Raw genomic sequence first — 20832 nt, 5'->3', positions numbered from 1 at the left:
TCTTTTGATATTGTTTTATTCTAAAAATGTGGAAAATACTAAACAGAGTAGGTGCATCTAAACTTTTTACTGGCAACTTATATCAAACACAATCATCTGAAATGCAGTTCATCAATTTTCCAGCATATAAACACATCTCTGAATTCAGAATGGGGTACACACTTGTGGCTTATTTATGTACGAGATAAAAACTAGATATAACAAACCAAGTGCAGTTCAATTCACTGATCGCCCATCTAACCTCACCATAATCATATACTGTAAAATGAAGTTACACTACAAGTGAGGGATTAAACATGGTTTTCTTGTTCTCAAAGACTGTGAAATAGGTCAGAGGGAAAGACTTACACCACCCAGTGGCTATATATGAGAGACCATGGAAAATGGCCAAAACTAGGGAAAGCATGAGGGGAGAATAAAAAATAAAAACAAATCAAACCTCTCACATAGAACATATTTATTGTAATGTGATTTGTCATCCATTAAAGTAGTTATGACATGATTGTTATAAAAAAAATATACAAATATAAAAGCATCGCAAATTATTTAAAATACATGTATGAAAATGTATTAAAGTAATTTACATAATTTTGGCTATTTCAATGATAACCCACAAAATACACAGAAGGTACAAACAATATTAGTACATTTCTAAAATTAACAGACAGCACCTTTTTGTAAGACCATCTTTAAATATAGCAATACACTGGTATCACTGTTGCCATCCCTAGATTTTAAAAACAAATACAGCATGAAAGAATCCAGCAGGCTGGAAACATGTGAAAATTTGTTGTGTGTACATGTTTTTATTATGAGATGTAAATATTGATGTTAAATTATGGTAAACAAAAAAAAACAAAACAATGAAAAATCTTCACCAATCATTGGAACAGTCTTTCAAGGTATGCATGTCTGAGGTCTTTTTTTAAATAAAAAGGAGGAAGTTTTATTCTTTGAACATTTACATAAAAATTTAAGAAATTATTTCAACAGTAAAAATTCAATAAATCAGGACATTGTGCTTCGCAGACACAATTGCATGTCAACATACCCGCCTACCCTATGATATACAGCTCATAACTGACAAAAAAAATATTACAAACTTACAAAAGCTCAAATGTCACGTGTAACATTCTAGAAGAGCTCACTGATGCGTCACACCACCAAACTCTCACGACTCACTGCTCCATTCTGCAGAAGAGAGACATATTTAAATCAATAACACAGCACTGCAGCGGGTGGGTTTAACACACACAATTCCAGCACCTTTGGTCCACACTCTTACAGTGTAAATATGACCATTGTCAGACATTTGTTGGCCTTATTTTGCTCTTTTTTGTTTTACCCATTGCTTAAGGAAACAAAAGAAACTTTTGAGTTAACAATTTGTTATTTCCCCATCAGGACAAAACATCTTTAAATGGCGCAATATAAGATGATGTATAAAAGTCCGTCATAACTGTCTGGTTCTCACCTTGCGAAGGTTGGTCTTCTTGGACGAGGGTAAGCTGCCTGTATCGTCTGCATAGGGTAGGGGGGAGGCTGGCAAGCGATCGGGGTTTCCTACAGGCCGGGTGAGGGGCAGCATGGGCACTCCCCCGTGTGCACCCCGGAGCCGCTCCGAGTTGTCGGCGGTGGTGTCCAGTCGTTCTTGGCTCCGTGCTCGCTGCTGTTCGCCCAGCCTCTTCCTCTCCATGGCCTCCAGCAGCAGAGTGTCATCATACGCGCCACGACTGCCTGCGCGACTCCGCTCGCGGTCCCGCTCACGATTCAGCTCTATCAGGTCCTCACGGCTACGGGTGCGCCGGCCTTGCAAGCCGGGCCCGCGGGGATCGCTGGGCCCGACACGGCCACGGTCATCTGGGGAGTAGTCGCGCCGCCGTCGGTCATCAAAGTCGCGGCCGTACTCACGTGTGCCATTGCTCCATTCACTCTCAGAGCTGCAAGGCAAGGAAATAATCATCATGGATTTACGGTTTTAAGATTAAGTGCAGCGTTTGTAACTGAGAACAGTTCACCAACCTTCGAAGGTTTAGGATATGCTTCAATTAAGACTAAATGAAAGAGGCAGGTGTCTGAAATGTATAAGGTCATCATAAGACCTCTGACCCCTGAACCTCTTCACTCTACTCACCCTCTCCTGGGTCCTCGGTCTCTAGCAGAGCATTCATCATCTCTGTAACGCCGCCCGACGTCTTCAAGGTCCTCCATGGAACGAGTGCGGCTGCGGTAGCCCCCAGGCCCGCCCCCTCTCCTGGGATCGTCTCTGTATCTGTGCTGAGATACACTGCTGATGGTGCTCATGTTCTCGTCGTCATACACAGTGTTCAGCTGTGGAGGTCTGGCACGGACACGGTTGCGTACATCCGCGGGATCGTGCAGTGAGCTGATCTCGCTCACGCTTTCCACTGTCAGAGAAAATGAGCACAAGAAAAAGGAAAATAAAGTGGAAAGAAAAGAGATTGCAGGATCACAGGATGAGGAAGGAAGGGTAGGTGTGAGTAGGTGTCAGTGAGTGAGTGAGTGGAAGCAAGAAAAGGATTATGATACCAAAGAGAAGGAAAAATATTGGGTTGTATTAGTTATTCCACAACACAAATCACCAAAACTTTTGGCAAGACAAAAGAAGAATCCAGGAGATACTTAACACAGTCTCACCCAGATTGGCCTTTTGGATTCACTATAAATCACTCCTCAGAAATGAGAAATCCCAGAAATGGGGAGAGATTGCAGGGACAGACCCCAGCTCAAGGACACTCACGGCGGGTGTATTTGCCTGCTGAGTCTCCCGGGCGGCTGGGATCGAGGTTCCCCAGCTCTCTTTCCATGTAGTACAGTACACGCGTGGGATTCCCGTCCTGGTTGGCCTGGATACGGTATCCACTTCGAGCTAAAACACAACCAAGTTCAGCCCTCATACACTTGAATCAGAAAAGTCAGTGAAGGCATTTAAACATTATTTGTTCAGCTTCTTGCTGGTAGATCTCAGGCCTTGTACAGCAGTTTATTAAAGTAGAGGTTTGCAGGTGGCTTCACGGATGTATAGCAGGCAGAACCTAGAGTTTCTGCGACAAGTTTTCCCTCTTCACTTACTTTGGGTTGGTGCACCTTCATGGTCAAGCAGCAAAGGTACCTGAGATCCATGGCCAACTACAACAGGAGGAGAAAACATCAGTGAGCCAGCTGCAGCCGACCTGACGTTTGTAAAAACCTTCATCTCCCGGGGCTCAACCATGATGTCTTATACCTCAAGCACTCAGTGCAGGCTTGAGAACCTACTTTATTCTCATTACTTTGGCAAACAAAGCCAACATTTTATTAAACTAGCTACCCGAGCTTTACTGAATGCATTGCTTTCCAGAAAAGAAAATCGTTGGGTGCGGAAGAGCTACCCACCCGAGCTGAGGGCATCCATATCCCTGCTGAAGCCATTGGGGGCATGGCCAGCACCGCTCTGTGTGATGGGCAACAGCGGAATGGGGGGTGTTGGTGTCTGCATCCCCAGGGCGTAGACTGGCTGCCCATATGTGCTGGAGGCGTAGATGGTTGGGGCATACTGACTGGCGAGGCCTGCTTTCACTGCCTTACCAGCCTCATACACTGTGAGCAAAAAAAAAACCCAGGGGTTAGTGTCTACATCATCTTTCACCCGCATAATACTGTACACAGAATGCAATAAATAAACTACAAATAAGCCATTAAATAATAAGAGCAAGTGAACCAAGTTGGTAAATCTGCAACTCAACAGCCATTCAGCTGTGCCTACTGGCAATTGCGGCAATAAATTTTGAGTTTAGAAGAGAAACTACATTTACTTCATTATGCAGCCACCATGGTAACTGCAGACAGGAACAACGCCTAGGTGAGTAACTGGGTGTATGAAGTCATGGGTTCGCTGTGAATGAATGGGTGAATGAATGGGTGAATGGATGGGTGAATGGATGGGTGAATGAATGAACGTGTGCACTCACGTGCTCGCGGGCAGCAACAGCGCTCTGGGCAGCAGGGGCAGCTGATGTAGCAACAGCATGTGTGAGGACAACATTGACACCAACAGATCCCAATAAAGAGTAACAGCAGCAGGAAACCAAGCACCACCAGCACTACAAGCAACCAGTCTGAGAGAGGAAGAGAGAAACTGGTTGGATCACATCTAACCAGTACCACAGCTTCAGCAACTACTGCCAAATACTCAACACTCAAAAGAGACGCTCAACAATTTTTCAGAACTGCATACAAATTTGCAAGAACATACTTGGGTTAAGGACATTTTGAAATTCTGAAAAATTGGTTACAGAATGCATGAGTGTGTGTGTGCTTAACTATGCAAACTGCAACTGGATGTCACAGCAGTACTGGCATAACTGTATGATTAACACAGGGAATACAACACACCACTACACAGTTCTGCATACCAGCCCAGAAAGACTACAGAGTTCTAGAGAAAGAGAGACATCAGCCCAACTGGTTGACTTCTAAACACAGCCAAACAAATCTGCCCACAAAGATCATAACCATTCTCTCCACACAGACACGACAAAAGTTAGGAGTGGACTTGAGCCTGGATATTTTGTGTCACCATCCCAGAGATTGAGCACCATCCACAACTACAACCAAGGGCTGAGCTATCCCTTGGAGTTTTCAAATGATGCACGAGACACCTTGCTCATACGGCCCAATTATCTTAATCATCCACTAGCTTCTAATAATAATAATAATAATACGCACCCGATTTAGAAGTGCCACTCTGGCATAACGTGCTTGAGGAACACCCCTCCCACCACCTCCCCAAATGATCTCCTCTTTATTTTCATCTTTTACACAGTAGCTTCCCTTCTGAAGGTTTGAGTGGAGATAAAAGTGCATAGCTTGAGCGGCATTCTAGTACTAGAGGTGCACATAGTGTACCTTCCATGATCAGTAAGTCAATGCCAGGCAGAAGGTCTGTAGTATTTGACTTTCTCTCTGTGAAAGAAGGAGGACAAAGCCATAATTATTGAAAGAGGCTCTGCTGCATCTGCCCCAGCAGAAACGTTATCTGCTCTTAAACTGCTCTAGTCTACAGCTCAGATTCACTGGTGACGACAAAGGGGCTCACGTCGGGCCAACGGCACTTGGTAAGTCAACACAAACCAAAAGAAACGCTCCATACGGCATTTCACCCCTTCAGCTCTACTACAGTATGCTAGCAAAATGCATCACTTACCAAAGGAAAGAAACACAGTCAGAAATGTCTATAGTGGTGACATTAAAAATGTGGCAGCAAAAAAAAAGAAAAGAAAAAGGATTTACTAAGGTTTGTACACATTCACAAAGTGTGCGTGTTCGCGGGGGGTGTGTGGGGGCAAAATATAATTCAATACAACACAATACCCAATACAATGAGCTCGGTGTAGTCCTCGCCATTTCCTGAGAGGTCCTGTGAGGAAGCAACACTACAGACATATACGCCGCTGTCACCCCATGCCGTCTGGGCGATGTTGAGGTCGGCATCTGGGTAGGAGCAAGAAAGGCAGTGGCTTCAGTGGGACACACCCAACCCACATTATTATCCTTGCTCCTTTTAAGGCTCTGCATAAACTGATATTAAACTAATGGTCAAGAAGTACTTGACTATTTATTCTAACAATAATATGGTATCATTGCTACCTATCAGCACAGCTGTTGGGAAGGCAGTATTTTGATCTACTCTGACAATGGTTACAAGTTTTACTAGTATCTTAATTACCGGTCTCTGCCACTCCTAGCTAGCTGCATGCCCAAACTTAACCCTCTTGCAATTTCAGGTCACCTCACAATTCCTGCAACTGTACGTCAGTAGATGTACCTAAATTCAAGGGTTTTTTTTTTTCAATCAGAGAAATTAACATTTGGAAGTAGTTCGACGGTAGAAGGAAAAAAGCCACTTCCAATTTGAACATTTGCAGCCGTTTGCGTTGTAGCATCACTGTTTCTTACTGTTGATTATGCTGATCTTGCGGCCCTGGTAGTTGTTTCCCAGCGTGACAGAGGTCTGTTTCGAGGCCACAATGCTTATGGTCCTCGTATTGTCCGCACACTCGATGTTGGGGTTGTAGTTGGGGTTGGCCTGCACCAAGGTGTTCTCAATACTGCTTGGATTCAAGGCAGCCTGGATTGGGTCTCGGCAGAACGATTTGTACTTCCAGGTGATCAGAGGGGCAACTGTGGCAGTGGTTGTGTAATCACACCTAAGAGTGACAGGCTGAAAAAGGATGACCACATAACGCTTCACTGGACAAATGACGTTGACCGCTGTCGTGAAGCCTGTAAGAAAAGATGAGATTAGTTAGTGATGATTAGTTAACCACCATTTCCAAACTGACAGCTACCAAGAGTATGGACAAACTGACATTTTTACCACAAAATGGCAGCAAGATTAAATAAGACTAATAAGATTAATATCCTGTCAAAATATAACATTCAAAAGAAATTTAAATTGCCATAAAAAAATGGAAATATTGCTTCCATCATGTTGTGCACTGGTATTTGGTGACATGTTCAAAAAGGTTCTGTTAGCTCATGGTATTCAACGGCCATTGTAAGCAATTCCAAAGAGGGTGGATTAAGACGCCAACCACCAATTGAAACAGTGCGTGGGCTGGGAAACGGGAGGCGATTCATTCCAACAGGGATTCTGGGGATTCCAAACACTGTGGATACCTTCCATCTGCGATGATCAGTGTGAAAATGTTATAAATCATTTAACCATAAAGGGTCACTGTCTGGATGATCCGATTTTAAAAAATCCGATTTATTTTTCCAGGTGTGCACCTAGTTGACACTGCTTAATATCTTGGTGATAGACATATCCTCACTTGACAACATGAATGGTGTGAGTTATTTCCCCCTTTATGTAACCTAGAACTGTACCAGTTTTGGCCTTATAGACATAAACAGGCATGCTCCATCTTGCCTTACCTTTTCAACACTCTGCTCATGCGTATGATTTTCATATTTCACCTGACTATTTTACCACACTGTAGCAAAAACCCGTCAAACAAGCGTGAATAATATCACTATGTGAGCCAGACTTTACACATTTGTGTTCTTCTGGTGGAGACACTGCAAGACACATTACACTATACAGAAGAAACCATGAAATGCCTCCATGGTGTGGTTTATCTTAGCATAGCCTTTGGTGTAGCACTGTTCGACAGGTAAAGTGAGTAAGGCCAATAGACTGAAAGCTTTGACTTTCCAGTAAGGGTTATTTCATTAGTAGTACTAAAGAAAATATTTGTAGAATTTAGTAATTAGTAAACTTAAGCAAATTAATATAATTTATACAATAGCGTAGCACAAGAATTATGTACATACACACACACACACACACACACACACACACACACGTGTGAGTTTTGGTTTGATTTACGCCATGATTTTTGACGACAAACCAAATGTTAATGGATGGCAATCAGTACTTCAACAAGGTATCCTTTTCAAATGCCATTGGTGACAAAATGGTGACATATTTCCTGATATTTATTACTGGTGGCTGTGGTAAGTTAAAAGTTTTTTTTTCCTTTTCATATGCAGTATCTGATCATTTCCATGACCCTGGTTAAACCATAACTTTTGTGTTGAAGCTCTTATTTTGACATCTTGCTACTGAGTATTTAAGCATTTAACAATTATTCAGCATTGTTGTGAAAAGAAAGTACTACAGGGGTTAAACATGCCTTTAGCAAATGTAATGCAATTATCATGATGCAGTAGTCATATCCCGCCACTTCTTGATAAGGAACTTTCATGCAAAACAATGAAAGTAAACAATCAGGAAAAGCACTTCCATGGTTAAGGCAAGCTACAGTAGACCTGATTCAGCTTCAGGAAACATACAGCAGGAATAATCTCTGGCTGTTGGGTCACCTTGCTATGTACAAAATTCATTTAGTAAGATTCATCACAGGTTGTTAATGATTGTCACTGTTAAATCACATGGAATGCAATTCAGCTTCAACTGAAAGCCTGTTTAGACCCAGAGATTATTCCTGAACAACTGGTGCACATCCATGTGGTTTGGCATCGTCTCACTTAGAGAGTTTTCAGTCACTGCAGCTGTAATATAAGGATCTCTCCACCCAATACCACCCTAGTCAATTCAGTTCTTCATCTTCTACTGCACTACTCTTCCCATGTTCACGAAAGACAAGGAGGTCAATGCTCACTGTATCCAGTTACAAGGGAATATATATTACTGTTCCTGAGAGCTCACCAGGCAACTTCTTGCTGCAAGCGTCCTGAAACTTTTAAAAGACAAAAAGCCTAACTACACATTAGTGAACATCTTCACCAATGAACATCTGAATTCCTGCAAGCTCAAACACTACGAGTGAAAGAAAACAAGATGTGGTTAAAAACGAAGTGGTAATCGTGTTTCTTGGAGCAACGCATATTCAAGAGAGCGAGATTTTCTATCAGGAAAAAAAAGGCTCGATAAAAGAACTAAGTAAATGCGAGATGCGGGGGTTAGGGTTAGTTTTACCCTACAAGAAAGCAGACTAGCGTCATTATATCTACGTGACATCACACTGAAATGCTGCGCTAGACGAAAGCGGACAGCTATGGGACTGTCCGGTGTCGATGACTCAGGCTTGAGCCACACCGTTGTCGGACACGCCGTGACCACCTCCCCACGCTCTTCACGGGAACGCGCACCTCACCTACTGCCTTATGTTAAAAGGGGTCATGTGGAATTAAAACATAACTTTCCAAGTAGGTTAATGATCATAGACCGGAAAAAATAAGGAACAATAGCACAGCAAACATGCCTAATAACTTTATAAAAGGTTAGTCATTTACAAATATATGTTAGGATATCACTTATAAGACATTAGTGCCAGGCATCTGACAGCATAACGTTAGGCCTTGACTACGCTGTTTTTGTATTTTATTCGCCAAATTTGCCTTCGCTTACAAAACCGCTAAACGGCACGTCTATCCAAATAACTTTAATAGGCTAAAGATTTCTAAAAAGACAAGATGAACTCACTATAGACATGTAACAACAACTGAAAATACTTAAAACTCCCGTACCTGTTACTAAGCAGATGAAAAGGATTAAAGTTAGTCTCATTTTGAGATATGGTCCCCTAAATTAATGACAAAAAAGAAAAAAATATATATCCAGCGTTAAATACCAAGGTGCGAATGGAAAATTCGATCACACATTTGGGGGGGAAAAAAGGATCCGCAGCTTTCTCGCAGTATTTTCCTCACGCAGGTATACCCTCCATTTTGTGTGTTGGTCTGAGACAGTAACGTGAAACTCCACAGGTGAAGTAGGAAGGCAGACAGCACCTCACGAAAGCTGCTTTACCTGATCCAGCAGGGGTTCGGTTGATAATAATCTCTATATAACTATGTATTATGAAGGGAAATTATTCTAGTGAGTCTTTAAAAATACCAAAACGGGCTGATATGGATTACCTTCTCTTGTTTGAGTATAAATGTAGTATGTTTTACGTTTTATATTTAACGGGCTACACCCACTGTCCCTCAAGCGCAGTGAGAAAATGGTTTGGTCCTCTTACGCACACGAAAAGGTTAATGATTACAGACACAGCACAGTGGGTTACGCGCACACGCCACTAAAGTCGCACATCACACTGTAGTCATGGCTATATTAGGAACTCTGGGTCTGAAGGGTTTTTCTCTAATGGAAAAATAGCCCAGTCTGAATCTCCAGGCTTCTCCGTACTTGCAGTCCAGAAGGCCGGAGCCCTGACTAATTCTGCCGTTCATCTGAGTGATATTCAAATCTGGACATCAGATCCGGTTCTGAATGTTGATGAAATGGTTCATGTAATTGTTGGTCCACTGGTTCATGTAATTGTTGGTCCACTCTGTCATCACACCTGACTCCCAGGTAAAGGGAGGATGGGAAATCTGTAGGACCTGGATCTGATCTGAACACTTCATCTTGAGTCGGCTTTAGCAGACTTTGCTGATGGGATTACTCAAACACGGATGTGATGATTTAAACAAAAGAGAAACTGTTTTGATTCAATACTTTTATTTAAATTTAATGAGGATATGTATAGTAGGTTGAAATGAAACTATAATTTCTGATCTTCATTAACAGTTGGCGAACATGCTACGAAACTCACTGATTCTGTAATCTCAACTAAATAAATGCAAAAAAAAAAAGAGAAAAAAAAAAGTAAGTGTCTGAATATTGAGATCACATAATCAAACCGTCTGCCTCCAGTGGTTATCAAATGTGAGCCAAAGTTTCAGCTTGTAGACTTTGCTTTTAACTAAAAATCTGAACTTGAATAACAGTTTGTCCAGTCATTTCTAAATGTTATATAAATGTACTGTAGTGACACTAGTGAGTCTTAGAAATTATGGATATTTTGATATTTGGATGTTTTTTTAAATAAAATTATATTCTCTGCTCGACAAAAAAATGGTGGCAATTCAGGTGTGTAACTATAAATCACCACTTTAAAGAATTCACAGACTAATTTTAAAGAAACATGGGAATCCACTTTCCATGTTATAAAGACTGAAAGAATAAAATAAGTAAATAACGAATAAAAAATCTTTATTGTAACATGTTAACATTAAATATTAGAAAACGAGAATACCATGGTCCTTGAACCAAGACTAATTCTATTTTTTGTCACGAATGTAAAGCAGTTAGGAAATAACCCCAAAATTTATATATATATCAAGACAAATATGCTATGTTTAACCAAGTCATAATTGTAAAATAATATTTGTAACAGTACTATGGGCCATGAAGACCCATCGCGCTACAAATGAAAAATGCCCTGCAATTACACAAAGTACATTAATCAAAATGAGAACACGTGCGCTACATTTTTTGTGGTGCAAAAAAATAAAATAAAAATGTGTTCAACTTCAGAAACTGAAGAATGACGTTAAATCATTCTGATTAATATGTTTTGAGCCGTTGCAGAGCGTTTGGTAACTCGATGGGTCTTCCCGGCCACTGTAACTATGAGAAGAACCTTGATTTCATACGGAAAAAAACAAGCAAACGCTACAGAAACAGTGTGACGTTCACAGTTCAGTCCAGCAGCAACCAATAAGAAAAGGCATGGGCGTGGCCCAACGAGTTATCGCGCACACTCCCGTCCAGCGGAAACCAATAAGAAGAGGTGTGGGCGTGGTCCAACGAGTTATCGCTAGCGCTCCCGTCCAACAACAACCAATAAGAAGAGGCGTGGGCGTGGCCTAGCGAGGATCTGCCAGGAGCCCTAGAGAGAAATTCCTACTTTTGCGTTGCAGAGGAAACATTGAATCCCGTATTAAAACAGAGGTAAGAACTGGGTAACAGTTGTTTAGCATTCATCCTTATCCCACACGATTTAACGTCCGCCGTGTGACTTTTATGTCGCCGTGATGTTTCAGAGCCATTTAAAAGCATGACAGCATCGTGATTAGGAAAGTCTGAACGCACAAACAGGCTCCAGCCTTGAACACCGATGTCCTGAGGGAGTAACGACGCACAATTACACCTCGTCCTTGCTGACAGGCTGCCATTCGGCCCTCGGCGGGTTTGGTGATAATTGTTTGAATGTAGGTTAGTCGAGCTGGCAAGAGAAAGCCTTGACGTGTAATCCTTTCTTCTTAATAATATCGAGCGTCTTGTTGTTGGATACAGGCCATGTATTGAGTCTGCTGGATGTAGATTTCCAGACAGGCTTATCTGCTCATTGCTGCATATAACGCTTGTGCACGCAAAGCTTATCTGCATTATACGCTTATTATGATTATTATGAATGTTTCTATTACTAGGAAACAAATTAAAATGCTCCTGTACACTTGCGATTTTAATTAGTGAAATGAGTCTTTGAAATGATAAAACGCAGGGGTGAATAGTGTCTTTGTGAACCAGGCAGTCCGAGCCCCTGGTGAAGTGCATTTTAACAGATGAATTAGTTGAACAATGACACATCAAAAAGATCAAAACAAATATACCCTTAAAATGATGTAAACATTGTGCAATTTCACATAGTTTTTCAGTATCTTAATTTTGTATGAAACCTGAATATATATATATATATATTTTTTTTTTTATTTTTTATTTTTTTTTTTTTTTGTGTGTGTGTGTGAAATTCACAAAATCCACATTTGTTTTTGTTTGTTTGCTTGTTTCTTCTGAGTTAGTCATTTCACACAGTCACTTAAATATAGGAATGTTCAGTGGTTTCACTTTTCTCTCTCCCTGATAAATCCAGCCATGGGGAAGTCCGCGTTCTCCTTGCCAAAACCCAAGAGTCCGGCTCATGAACACCTAAGCCCAAAGGAGCCTGACTCTGAACCAGAACAGGATGAGAAGAGTGACATTTTGCAGTTCCCTTACGTTGAGTTCACAGGCAGGGACAGTGTCACTTGTCCCAGTTGTCAAGGCACAGGACGAATACCAAGAGGTAAAGGCATGGCTGTCAATTGCACCTGTTCACTTTTAACACTTTTAACTGGTTCACTGGCTCCACTTATTTCTCTAGTGATATTCTTTAACAAATTTGGAGCACTACAGAACTGCTATGAAATGTATTAAGTCAATATGTTATGGTACTTATGGTGTGCTTTACCTCTTGTCCAGAACAAGAAAATCAGCTTGTTGCTTTAATTCCATACAGCGACCAAAGACTGAGGCCAAGACGAACGTAAGTCTCACAGTACGGTTTCATCGTGTCTCACACACACTACAGCTGTGATACATTCCAGCTCTTCTGAATGTGTTGCTATGGAGATATGTGGCCATTGTCATTATCCAGCAGGGTTACCTATGAGCTTTATGATCTGATTGAAGAAGTTTAATTCACCCCCGATGGAGGCTAATACCAGGCAGCTGAAATGTTACATAAGAAAATACTTGTGTTGTCATTTACCATTCTGTTAAATACGAAAAGGAAGACATGCACTGGTAGACATGCAAACTTACCTACATGAAAAACGTTAACATATTGAGAGTGCTGTTCTGCATATGCATTGCTGGTTTATTCCAGCAGCCATATTATATGGCATTATCGCTCATATTTTACATATATACTCTATCAGATGGAAACCTTTGTGTGACTGTAATATGAATGTCTGTACATTTCCAGAAAGCTGTACGTCCTTTTGTCAGTGCTGTTGTGCATACTGCTCTTCGTGCTGGCTGGGTTCTTCCTGTTCCCACGTGCCATAGACGTTCACTATATCGGTGTGAAGTCTTCGTATGTCACTTTTGATACAGAACAACGAATCATGTATATCAACATCACAGTAAGAGCTTATGTTTCTTCCATCTTTGGTGGATTGGCACCTTGTGTGAATGAAGCCCTGTTTTAAAGCTTAAAGAGGGCTAATCAGATTACAGATACACTTTGAGCTACACTCAAGATGGGTGTAGGCATTTTGAGCTGTTTGATGTTGGTGGAATTAAATTTGAATTAATCTGTTTTTTTTTCCTTTTTCCTTTCGTTTGTTAGAATACTCTCAACATTACTAACAACAACTACTATCCTGTAAAAGTGGCAAACATCACAGCACAGGTGCAGTTCTATAACACGGTGATTGGAAAGTCACTTATGAGCAATGTGACAACTGTTATGCCCCTGGACATGCAACAGGTACATTCTGAACAATGGTGTGTTATTGTCAAGTTTCAGTTATCACTGCTTTCATAGCAGGTCCTGTTTCACATATCTGTGCATATCTGATCTTAACACAGGACCACTGATCTTAGTAGTCCTGTAGTTGTATGCTTTTCAAAAAAAAAAAGTAACATTAAAAACATAGAGCCTCTCGGCTGTTTACTTTTCTACGAGAGCAGGCTACACCTTCAGCGATGGTTGGGTGCAATTATGAAACCTTAGGAGAGGCAGAACTTGGGCCTCATCTCTGGGCAGACCCCGCTAGCACAGCTGAGTTACTCCACCAGAGGGAGGAGAGGAGGTGACAAATGTTTCGCCACAGAGGATGGTGGAGACTGTGGGTTTAAATATGGACTAGGGAAGGAGGAGCTTTAGGCATCGGCTTCAGTTATTTCATAACTCCATTCAGCAGTTTATGTTCAACAGTTATCTTGATGTTAGAACAAGCCAGAACAAAGCAAAGGTATCTGGTAATGTTGTTTACCACACCTAGTCAGATTTTACTGGCCTGACCTCATTCCCAGTAGTGGAATGCTGCTGCTAGTCTAACGTTCAGGATATTGCAGGTCTGCAGTACCTGATGAATACCCTCACAGGCCACTGAACCATAAGCTTGAGCCTTTAATGGATTCACATATCAGACTCAGTGTAATTTGCTTCTTCTGGATGTTTGGCCACAACCGCAACTACACAACCTCTGCCGTTTCTCCGGAAAATGTTAGGTTAGTTTAGGGAGTGGCTCTGAATGCTGTTGTTTTTGAGGTCCCGTTCAGAATGAGTCATGAACTCCTAATCAACCTGAAGTGGAGATAACAGCGGCAGGGTGTACACTGGAGACCTCACAATGAGTCTGCCATTGTGTACAACACATTGGAGGAGGTGGATAATCCAGACATGATCCCTAGACTAGAATAATGGGAATTCAGATTTAAGCAAGCGTTTCTTAATTTAGCTTTGTAAATACATGCTCTAGAAAAAATATTGTTTGCAATCAGGGCCAGATGTTAAAGAAGCATGCAATTTTTTTAGATCCTGTATATTATCCCTATTATATGAATTTATGCTGTGTTTTTTTTCTATTGAAGTGTTGAGAAAATGTAATTAGAAATGTATTAGTTGTTACAGTGAGCAAATCAGCTTTGGACGTCCAGTGTGCCCTTTTCTCTGTTACACATGATTTTCTAATCAGGCACCTTTAGTGCTTTGTGAATACTGTGTGTAATGCTAACATCCGCTATCAGCTCTGAAGCTCTGCTCCTGTGCAGATGGACTTTTCTGTTCTCACAGTAATGGCCAACGAGATAAGCATTTTGTAAGTACTCTTACAGTTCTTTCTTATCTGAACCTGGAATTGCCAGGCACATTTTCATTAAACTTTATTGCGTGTGCTAAAACATTTGTAGGGTTCTGCCACACTTCATCAAAGAAGGAGCCCCATCCCCTCAATCCTCATTTTTCTCCCAAGTGTTTCTCTCTAGACATGGCATGCTAAGTCCGTATTCTACCCTTCTCTCTGCTGGATGCATTCACAAAGTTATTGGCAGAGTGGGAGGATCACCTCCTAGTAGAGAAGTTTCCTGACTGGTTAATACAACTCAATCATGTTTAAATGTTTTTGCTGCTGATTAAACATTCCAGGACAGTCATAGACACTTTCTTTTTCAGAGTGGCTGTTTTAGTGAGAGCTATCAGGGTGTAGACACAGTTGAGTGTTAAATTGTTTACATCCGCTTAAACATTTTGTCTATTTTTCAGTGATTTCTGTACATTGGAGTACATAAAAGTGCACAACATTGTGGTGTTGATGCAGTAAGTACATAATATTTGACTGTTAACCATATTTTGAATATATTGTTAGACCAATGGGAACATCTATGTGATTCTTATTCTTACAGGTTATTAACAATCAATAACTCCTTTGTGTTGGGGATAGTTGTTTTACTATGTTGTTGAATGGAACCCACGCATGTGTGTTGGGGTTGGGTTCACCTTCCCGTCTGGTCTGATTGTCTTTCCTCAGGATAACTTTGACCACCATGTACCTTGGCCATGCTGAACAGGTTTCCCAGGAGCGATACCTGTACTTGGACTGTGGCGCGAACTCCACCAGCCCCAGTGGACATATGATGGTGATTGAGTGACCCCTGACCTTGACCCAGAGGACACTAAGCTTCTATTCAACAATGCGTATCAGAGAACTGTGCCCTGAATGTCCCCTGGTGCCTGTGTTTGGTGAACTCAGAAAGGCCGCAGTTCCAGTCAGAATGATCTCATTATTGTTGTCTCACCAGAGTTGGATTTGGGAGATGGAACAACTTTTGAATAACTTTTAGTGACTGAGTGGGTGAAGTAGAGTGATTGCTTTGGCTTTGCATTGCATTGTTATCTTAAACTTTCAGTTCCAGTTTCAGTGACCAAGAGAGTTAAAGGAAGAGGCTTGTTTATGCAGAAAAGTGTACAATAATATATTGTCTATTAAAAAAATATGCAATGCAGTCAAAAAGGTTAGACTTTACTCATGAACCACAAAATTTTCCATATGAAGAGTGATGAGCTATGTGAGGAAAAGAATGTGCATTACTGTGTTAAGAACCACCACAGCTTCATTTAACACACTTCTCCAAATTATTAAAGTTAAAATCTATTTTTAAATAATGATTTGGCGATATATTTTAATAGATTTCTAATGTATACATTTTTAGTTTTAGGTAGGGGTTTTAGGTTTTTAATTTTTTTTAGTTTTAGGTAGCGTCATCGTGGATAACCACACAATCAGAAGACAATTAATCAACCGAACCGAATAATTGACATGCTGTTTATTTTAGGCCAGAGTCTGAAAATGAAACATTCGAAAGAAATTAATTTCATAAGATGAAAACCTTTCAAAAAGCGATATTAATATTGCTGCAATGTGCTCTGCTTAGTGTTGTTGCCTTTTTGTTATTGTTTATGGGTTGTAATATTGTGATTTAAATAGTGATGTGGCCACCGTACATTAATCACTCTCAGACTGTTTTTTAAAATCCTTGTCCAGTTCCAGCTTACGTTTAGCAGTCTAAAAAGTGTTATATTGCAAGAGCAATGCAAGATGCATTTACTGTATATCATTTACTTACAATCTCCAGAAAGATGTATTTAAAAAAGTGCATCGTGTTAGCATGTGATTCAGAAGTATGGTGTGAGTATACCATATGCTCACAAGGTGGTGCCATTTTAACAATTTTTCTCTTGATTTTTTTTTTTTTTAGAGAAACGTGATTTAGAAATCATTAAATGGTAGAGCGAGTTTCATAGTGAAGTTTCTCTCTTTTTCATTTAAGATGATCTTAACACCACGATACTTTTGGAAAACGAGTCCCAGAATGTATACGCAACACATGTGAACGTGCCATTTTGAGATTTTATGATGCATCATTACAAACCATTTTCATCCAGACGCTTGGAAATAAAGAATCTTAAAATGTAGAGTGTGAAGTCCTACTTTAAAGATCTAGTAGGGCTGTTTATCATATTAAACTGGTCCTGTGACTGAGGAAGAGCGGGAGGAAGGGAAAGGAGCCGTCACTGTACTGTGACTGACCGTGGCTGTGGTAGGGTGCTTCCTCGGCTGGACTACCGTTGAAAGGGTTTAAATGCCCCGATGCAGCGCCCTGGGTGTCTCTCAACAAAACAACCACGCACATCTGTTGATGCCATTGGAAATGGTTTTTGCTTCCTGTCCCAGTTTCAGGAGAGATGCCTGTTCTCTTCCACTTTAATGAACCCTTTGAAACATCATTCCATGGCTATAGGCTATAAACCTATTTTATGATGGATAATTGCTTGTGTATAGACAGACAATTATTCTGTCTGCAGTGACAAAATGTTTGACAGCTATATAATGTGCACTGGTCTAGCTAGTTTACTGCCATTAAAAATCATTCAAAGCATTAGTGAATAAGTAAGTCATCTAATGTAAAAATGTATGGTTACTTATGTATGGTAAATAGTTATATCACAACTTATATGTTCTGATCATTAAGGAGGAAGAGTCCAGCAGAGTTGCTAAGACGCATGAGTATTACCCTGAAATTAAATCTTCAATGCAAAAAGGATGCAGGCCAGAGAAGGGAAAGGATTGTCACTACATCTGGTCTGAGAATACAGCGCTGTGCTTCGACTGCGCGGGGGGATAATGTGGTGCACATCTGGAGAAACCATTTCCCTGCAACTGGGAATGTGATACTTTTCAAATAGGCCATGGAAGTTTCATAGGAAGTCATACTCATTTTTGTGGACTAGACCTCATGGAGATATACCACCAATAACTACTGCCTGTGTAGTAATGATTGGGTTTACATTGCTTCTCTTAATCATCACTAAAATTCCAAATCAGTACTAGTGTTTTTCATTATTCAAATTCTGATGGAAATGCATTCTATAATAACAGTACAAAAGCAAAACTCTAGAGACCCTTTATCACAACATGCCTTTTATTGAAGATAATCATCACACTGACTCTCACTCTATTTCCTAGACTCTTTCCTCCTGTGCTAGTTCAGCTGCAGCCCTCTGCCATTCCGCTTCTGTCCAATAGGGGTGCTGTGGTGCGGCACCCAAACAATGCAGAGGGCAGCTAGCAGCCTGTGGAGCTTCACTCTTCTCAGCTCCGCGCGTGAGAGTGGACATGAGAATGGGAGTGCTCGGCAGTAGGTCCACCCTGCTCCTGCTCGCGCTGGCCCTGCAGGCTGGCGTGTGTCTGGCCAGCTCGGACGCACCGCGTGGGGTCTCCCTACCGTTCGTCTTTGACCCCAAAGCTACATGTGACCCACCCTGTAAACACGCTGGTATCTGCATACGCAACAACACCTGCTACTGCTCACATGGATATGAGGGAGAGACCTGCCAGTATGGTGATGTTTGCTTTTAGTTTTACCTGTTGAGGGACTGTGGTAATGTTTGCATGTGCGAGTAACATATTTGTTGTAACTCTAGTGAGTGTGTGTGTGTGTGTGTGTGTAACATTGTTATTGTAACTCTAGTAAAGGTGTGTGTTTATATAACATTGTTATTGTAACTCTAGTGAATGTGTGTATAACATTTTTATTGTGCCTCTTCTTAATGAACACACATGATGCTCTAAGGTCTGTAAGACTGAAGGTCTTACATTTCTACTACAATGCAATTGAACTTACAGAACAATGTCTTATAAGACTAAATTTTACAGGGTGATTTTTGATTTCAGCAAATTGCAACCCAAAATGTAAAAATGGGGGTGAATGTCTTCGACCTGGAAAATGCAGATGTCCTTCAGGGTTTGGAGGAAGATATTGTCACCGAGGTATTTGAGTGCACTCTACCAAAGCCTCCGTCACTCTGCTATTTCTTAAACACACTCTCACTTTTGTCATTTTAGCCCTTTTTAGCAAGATGCTTGAAGCCATGAAGGTCACATTTTCATGAGAAAACAGAGACAAAGAAAACATTTACTGACATGGAAGCAGAGAGAGAGAGAGAGGCAGAGGGAGAGAGAGAGAGGCAGAGAGGGAGAGAGAGAGAGAGAGAGAGAGAGAGGCAGAGAGAGAGAGAGAGAGGCAGAGAGGGAGAGAGAGAGAGAGAGAGAGAAAGAGGGAGAGAGAGGCGGGGAGAGAGAGAGAGAGAGAGGCAGAGAGAGAGAGGGAGAGAGAGAGAGAGAGAGAGAGAAAGAGGGAGAGAGAGGCGGGGAGAGAGAGAGAGAGAGAGGCAGAGAGAGAGAGGGAGAGAGAGAGAAAGAGGGAGAGAGAGGCGGGGAGAGAGAGAGAGAGGCAGAGAGAGAGAGGGAGAGAGAGAGAAAGAGGGAGAGAGAGGCGGGGAGAGAGAGAGAGAGAGAGGCAGAGAGAGAGAGGGAGAGAGAGAGAAAGAGGGAGAGAGAGGCGGGGAGAGAGAGAGAGAGAGAGAGAGGCAGAGAGAGAGAGAAGAATGGCCTGATGAGTTCTTTAATGGGGTGTTTGCATTTAATAGTGGTGTGCGATGGTGGGTGCTGGAATGGTGGTGAGTGCACTGCAGTGAATGGAGAGGCAAAGTGCATCTGTCCCTCCAGCTGGACTGGCACCAAATGCCAAGAAGGTTTGTTGACTTAATCGATTAAAATATCTGAACTTAATCCCAATTATTAACTTGTGAAAGTTTAAGCAGTAAATGGATCTCCAGAGCTCTTGGGGGCAGAGTTCCAGCTTTTCTCATCTGGTCTTTTTCCACTCAGTGCCCCTCAGTTGTTAATGAAACATGCAGCTGGAGACGTTCAGGGGGCCTACTGCACATGTCCAGACAGCTGATTGGTAACTGCATGACATTCTGAGCATGTGCTCTGCTGTTGTTTCCATAGCAACCTGTCCACAGGGCTGCAGGAATGGGGGCAGCTGCGTGGCTCCAGGAATCTGCACTTGCCCGGAAGGATGGGTAGGGGGTGCCTGTCACACAGGTGAGCTAGCACACACACCACATCAACACAACAGAACTACCTCCGATACTTTGAATTACATAAATACTATGAATGATATGTTTTGTTAGTGTATCATATGTTAACGTAAGCTAACTTATTGAAACAAAACTAAAATACTATTATGATGCCAATAATAAAGTACCATAAATAAAGTGTGTAATTGCATTAAATAATATTATGGCAGCTATTATGGCGTAATACTATTAGACCAGTTGATCACGCTATGACTACACTGGGTGTCTGTGCTGCCATTAAAACCAGCTGAAATACTGCATTCACACCAGCTGCATACATAGCGACACAGTTCGACATGTTCATACATGCTAACATGTTCATCTCTCTGCCCCTGCAGCTGTGTGTAAGAAGCCCTGTGTGAATGGAGGAAAGTGTGTGTCTCCAGACTCCTGCCGCTGCCGTGCTCCTTTCTCAGGGCCCCAGTGTGAGGAGAGGAGAAAGCTCTTCTAGCCAAAGCTCGCGCCACGGCCGCCCTGTGCACAACTGGGGCCTTTTCAGAATGGTGCTATTCCTTAGTGTTTGTTCATTTGATGTTTTACTTTATACATGTTTAGATATTCAACATGCATTTATTATATGCAATGACACAAAATATGCTGTGTAATGGATTATTTACGTGGTAAATACAAAAGACAAAGAATGAAGGTTCACTGGTGAATATACTGTACAAACACGTTAAATATATAAAATTCCATTCAAATGCAAAATCAACTACAAGTT

At 41.5% G+C, this 20832-nt stretch overlaps 3 protein-coding genes across 9 annotated transcripts; 2 read left to right on the top strand and 1 right to left on the bottom strand.

Annotated features, from left to right (window-relative positions):
* Positions 1-442: 442 nt before the first annotated feature.
* lsr (lipolysis stimulated lipoprotein receptor) lies at positions 443-9278 on the bottom strand. 5 transcript variants are annotated; one of them, XM_081700500.1, is made up of 11 exons: positions 9058-9278; positions 5959-6285; positions 5374-5493; positions 4909-4965; positions 3972-4118; positions 3397-3600; positions 3094-3150; positions 2777-2890; positions 2135-2408; positions 1475-1940; positions 443-1191 (listed from the first exon to the last, which is right to left on the bottom strand). In XM_081700500.1, exons 1-11 carry the CDS (start codon positions 9095-9097, stop codon positions 1156-1158), a joined length of 1842 nt encoding a protein of 613 aa, XP_081556626.1. In that variant the 5' UTR covers positions 9098-9278; the 3' UTR covers positions 443-1155. The 5 variants fall into 5 exon arrangements, with proteins under 5 accessions (XP_081556626.1, XP_026881440.1, XP_081556628.1 ...); XM_027025639.3 differs by having other exon boundaries at positions 2762-2890; positions 9058-9277; XM_081700502.1 differs by lacking the exon at positions 4909-4965 and having other exon boundaries at positions 9058-9277.
* Positions 9279-10770: 1492 nt separating this feature from the next.
* On the top strand, positions 10771-16923 carry tmem106ba (transmembrane protein 106Ba). Of its 2 annotated transcripts, none has more exons than XM_027025647.3 (8): positions 10771-11311; positions 12234-12425; positions 12602-12665; positions 13107-13266; positions 13473-13613; positions 14903-14949; positions 15393-15446; positions 15658-16923. In XM_027025647.3, exons 2-8 carry the CDS (start codon positions 12236-12238, stop codon positions 15776-15778), a joined length of 777 nt encoding a protein of 258 aa, XP_026881448.1. In that variant the 5' UTR covers positions 10771-11311; positions 12234-12235; the 3' UTR covers positions 15779-16923. The 2 variants fall into 2 exon arrangements, with proteins under 2 accessions (XP_026881448.1, XP_081556584.1); XM_081700458.1 differs by lacking the exon at positions 10771-11311 and adding an exon at positions 11353-11571.
* A 1328-nt stretch (positions 16924-18251) lies between these two features.
* seraf (Schwann cell-specific EGF-like repeat autocrine factor) lies at positions 18252-20818 on the top strand. Of its 2 annotated transcripts, XM_027025627.3 has the most exons (5): positions 18256-18529; positions 18862-18957; positions 19617-19721; positions 19981-20076; positions 20450-20818. In XM_027025627.3, exons 1-5 carry the CDS (start codon positions 18304-18306, stop codon positions 20560-20562), a joined length of 636 nt encoding a protein of 211 aa, XP_026881428.2. In that variant the 5' UTR covers positions 18256-18303; the 3' UTR covers positions 20563-20818. The 2 variants fall into 2 exon arrangements, with proteins under 2 accessions (XP_081556537.1, XP_026881428.2); XM_081700411.1 differs by lacking the exon at positions 19617-19721 and having other exon boundaries at positions 18252-18529.
* The last annotated feature ends 14 nt before the right edge of the window (positions 20819-20832 follow it).

The sequence above is a fragment of the Electrophorus electricus genome, chromosome 17 (genome assembly GCF_041902795.1).
Source record: "Electrophorus electricus isolate QZ-2024a chromosome 17, ASM4190279v1, whole genome shotgun sequence".
NCBI lineage: Eukaryota > Metazoa > Chordata > Actinopteri > Gymnotiformes > Gymnotidae > Electrophorus > Electrophorus electricus.
This window is presented reverse-complemented; position numbering and strand designations above follow the sequence as displayed.

Excerpts from the sequence above, each read along its gene's own strand:
- lsr (XM_027025639.3), bottom strand. The coding sequence starts at position 9,097 with ATGAGACTAACTTTAATCCTTTTCATCTGCTTAGTAACAG. Across the intron at positions 3,601-3,971 it reads CTGTTGCTGCCCGCGAGCAC|TGTATGAGGCTGGTAAGGCA; the intron begins GTGAGTGCACAC and ends TTTTGCTCACAG. Across the intron at positions 2,409-2,761 it reads AGCAGGCAAATACACCCGCC|TGGAAAGCGTGAGCGAGATC; the intron begins GTGAGTGTCCTT and ends TTTCTCTGACAG.
- tmem106ba (XM_027025647.3), top strand. The coding sequence starts at position 12,236 with ATGGGGAAGTCCGCGTTCTCCTTGCCAAAACCCAAGAGTCCGGCTCAT. Across the intron at positions 13,614-14,902 it reads TGCCCCTGGACATGCAACAG|ATGGACTTTTCTGTTCTCAC; the intron begins GTACATTCTGAA and ends GCTCCTGTGCAG. Across the intron at positions 14,950-15,392 it reads GCCAACGAGATAAGCATTTT|TGATTTCTGTACATTGGAGT; the intron begins GTAAGTACTCTT and ends TCTATTTTTCAG.
- seraf (XM_027025627.3), top strand. The coding sequence starts at position 18,304 with ATGAGAATGGGAGTGCTCGGCAGTAGGTCCACCCTGCTCCTGCTCGCG. Across the intron at positions 18,530-18,861 it reads GGGAGAGACCTGCCAGTATG|CAAATTGCAACCCAAAATGT; the intron begins GTGATGTTTGCT and ends TTTTGATTTCAG. Across the intron at positions 20,077-20,449 it reads AGGGGGTGCCTGTCACACAG|CTGTGTGTAAGAAGCCCTGT; the intron begins GTGAGCTAGCAC and ends CTGCCCCTGCAG.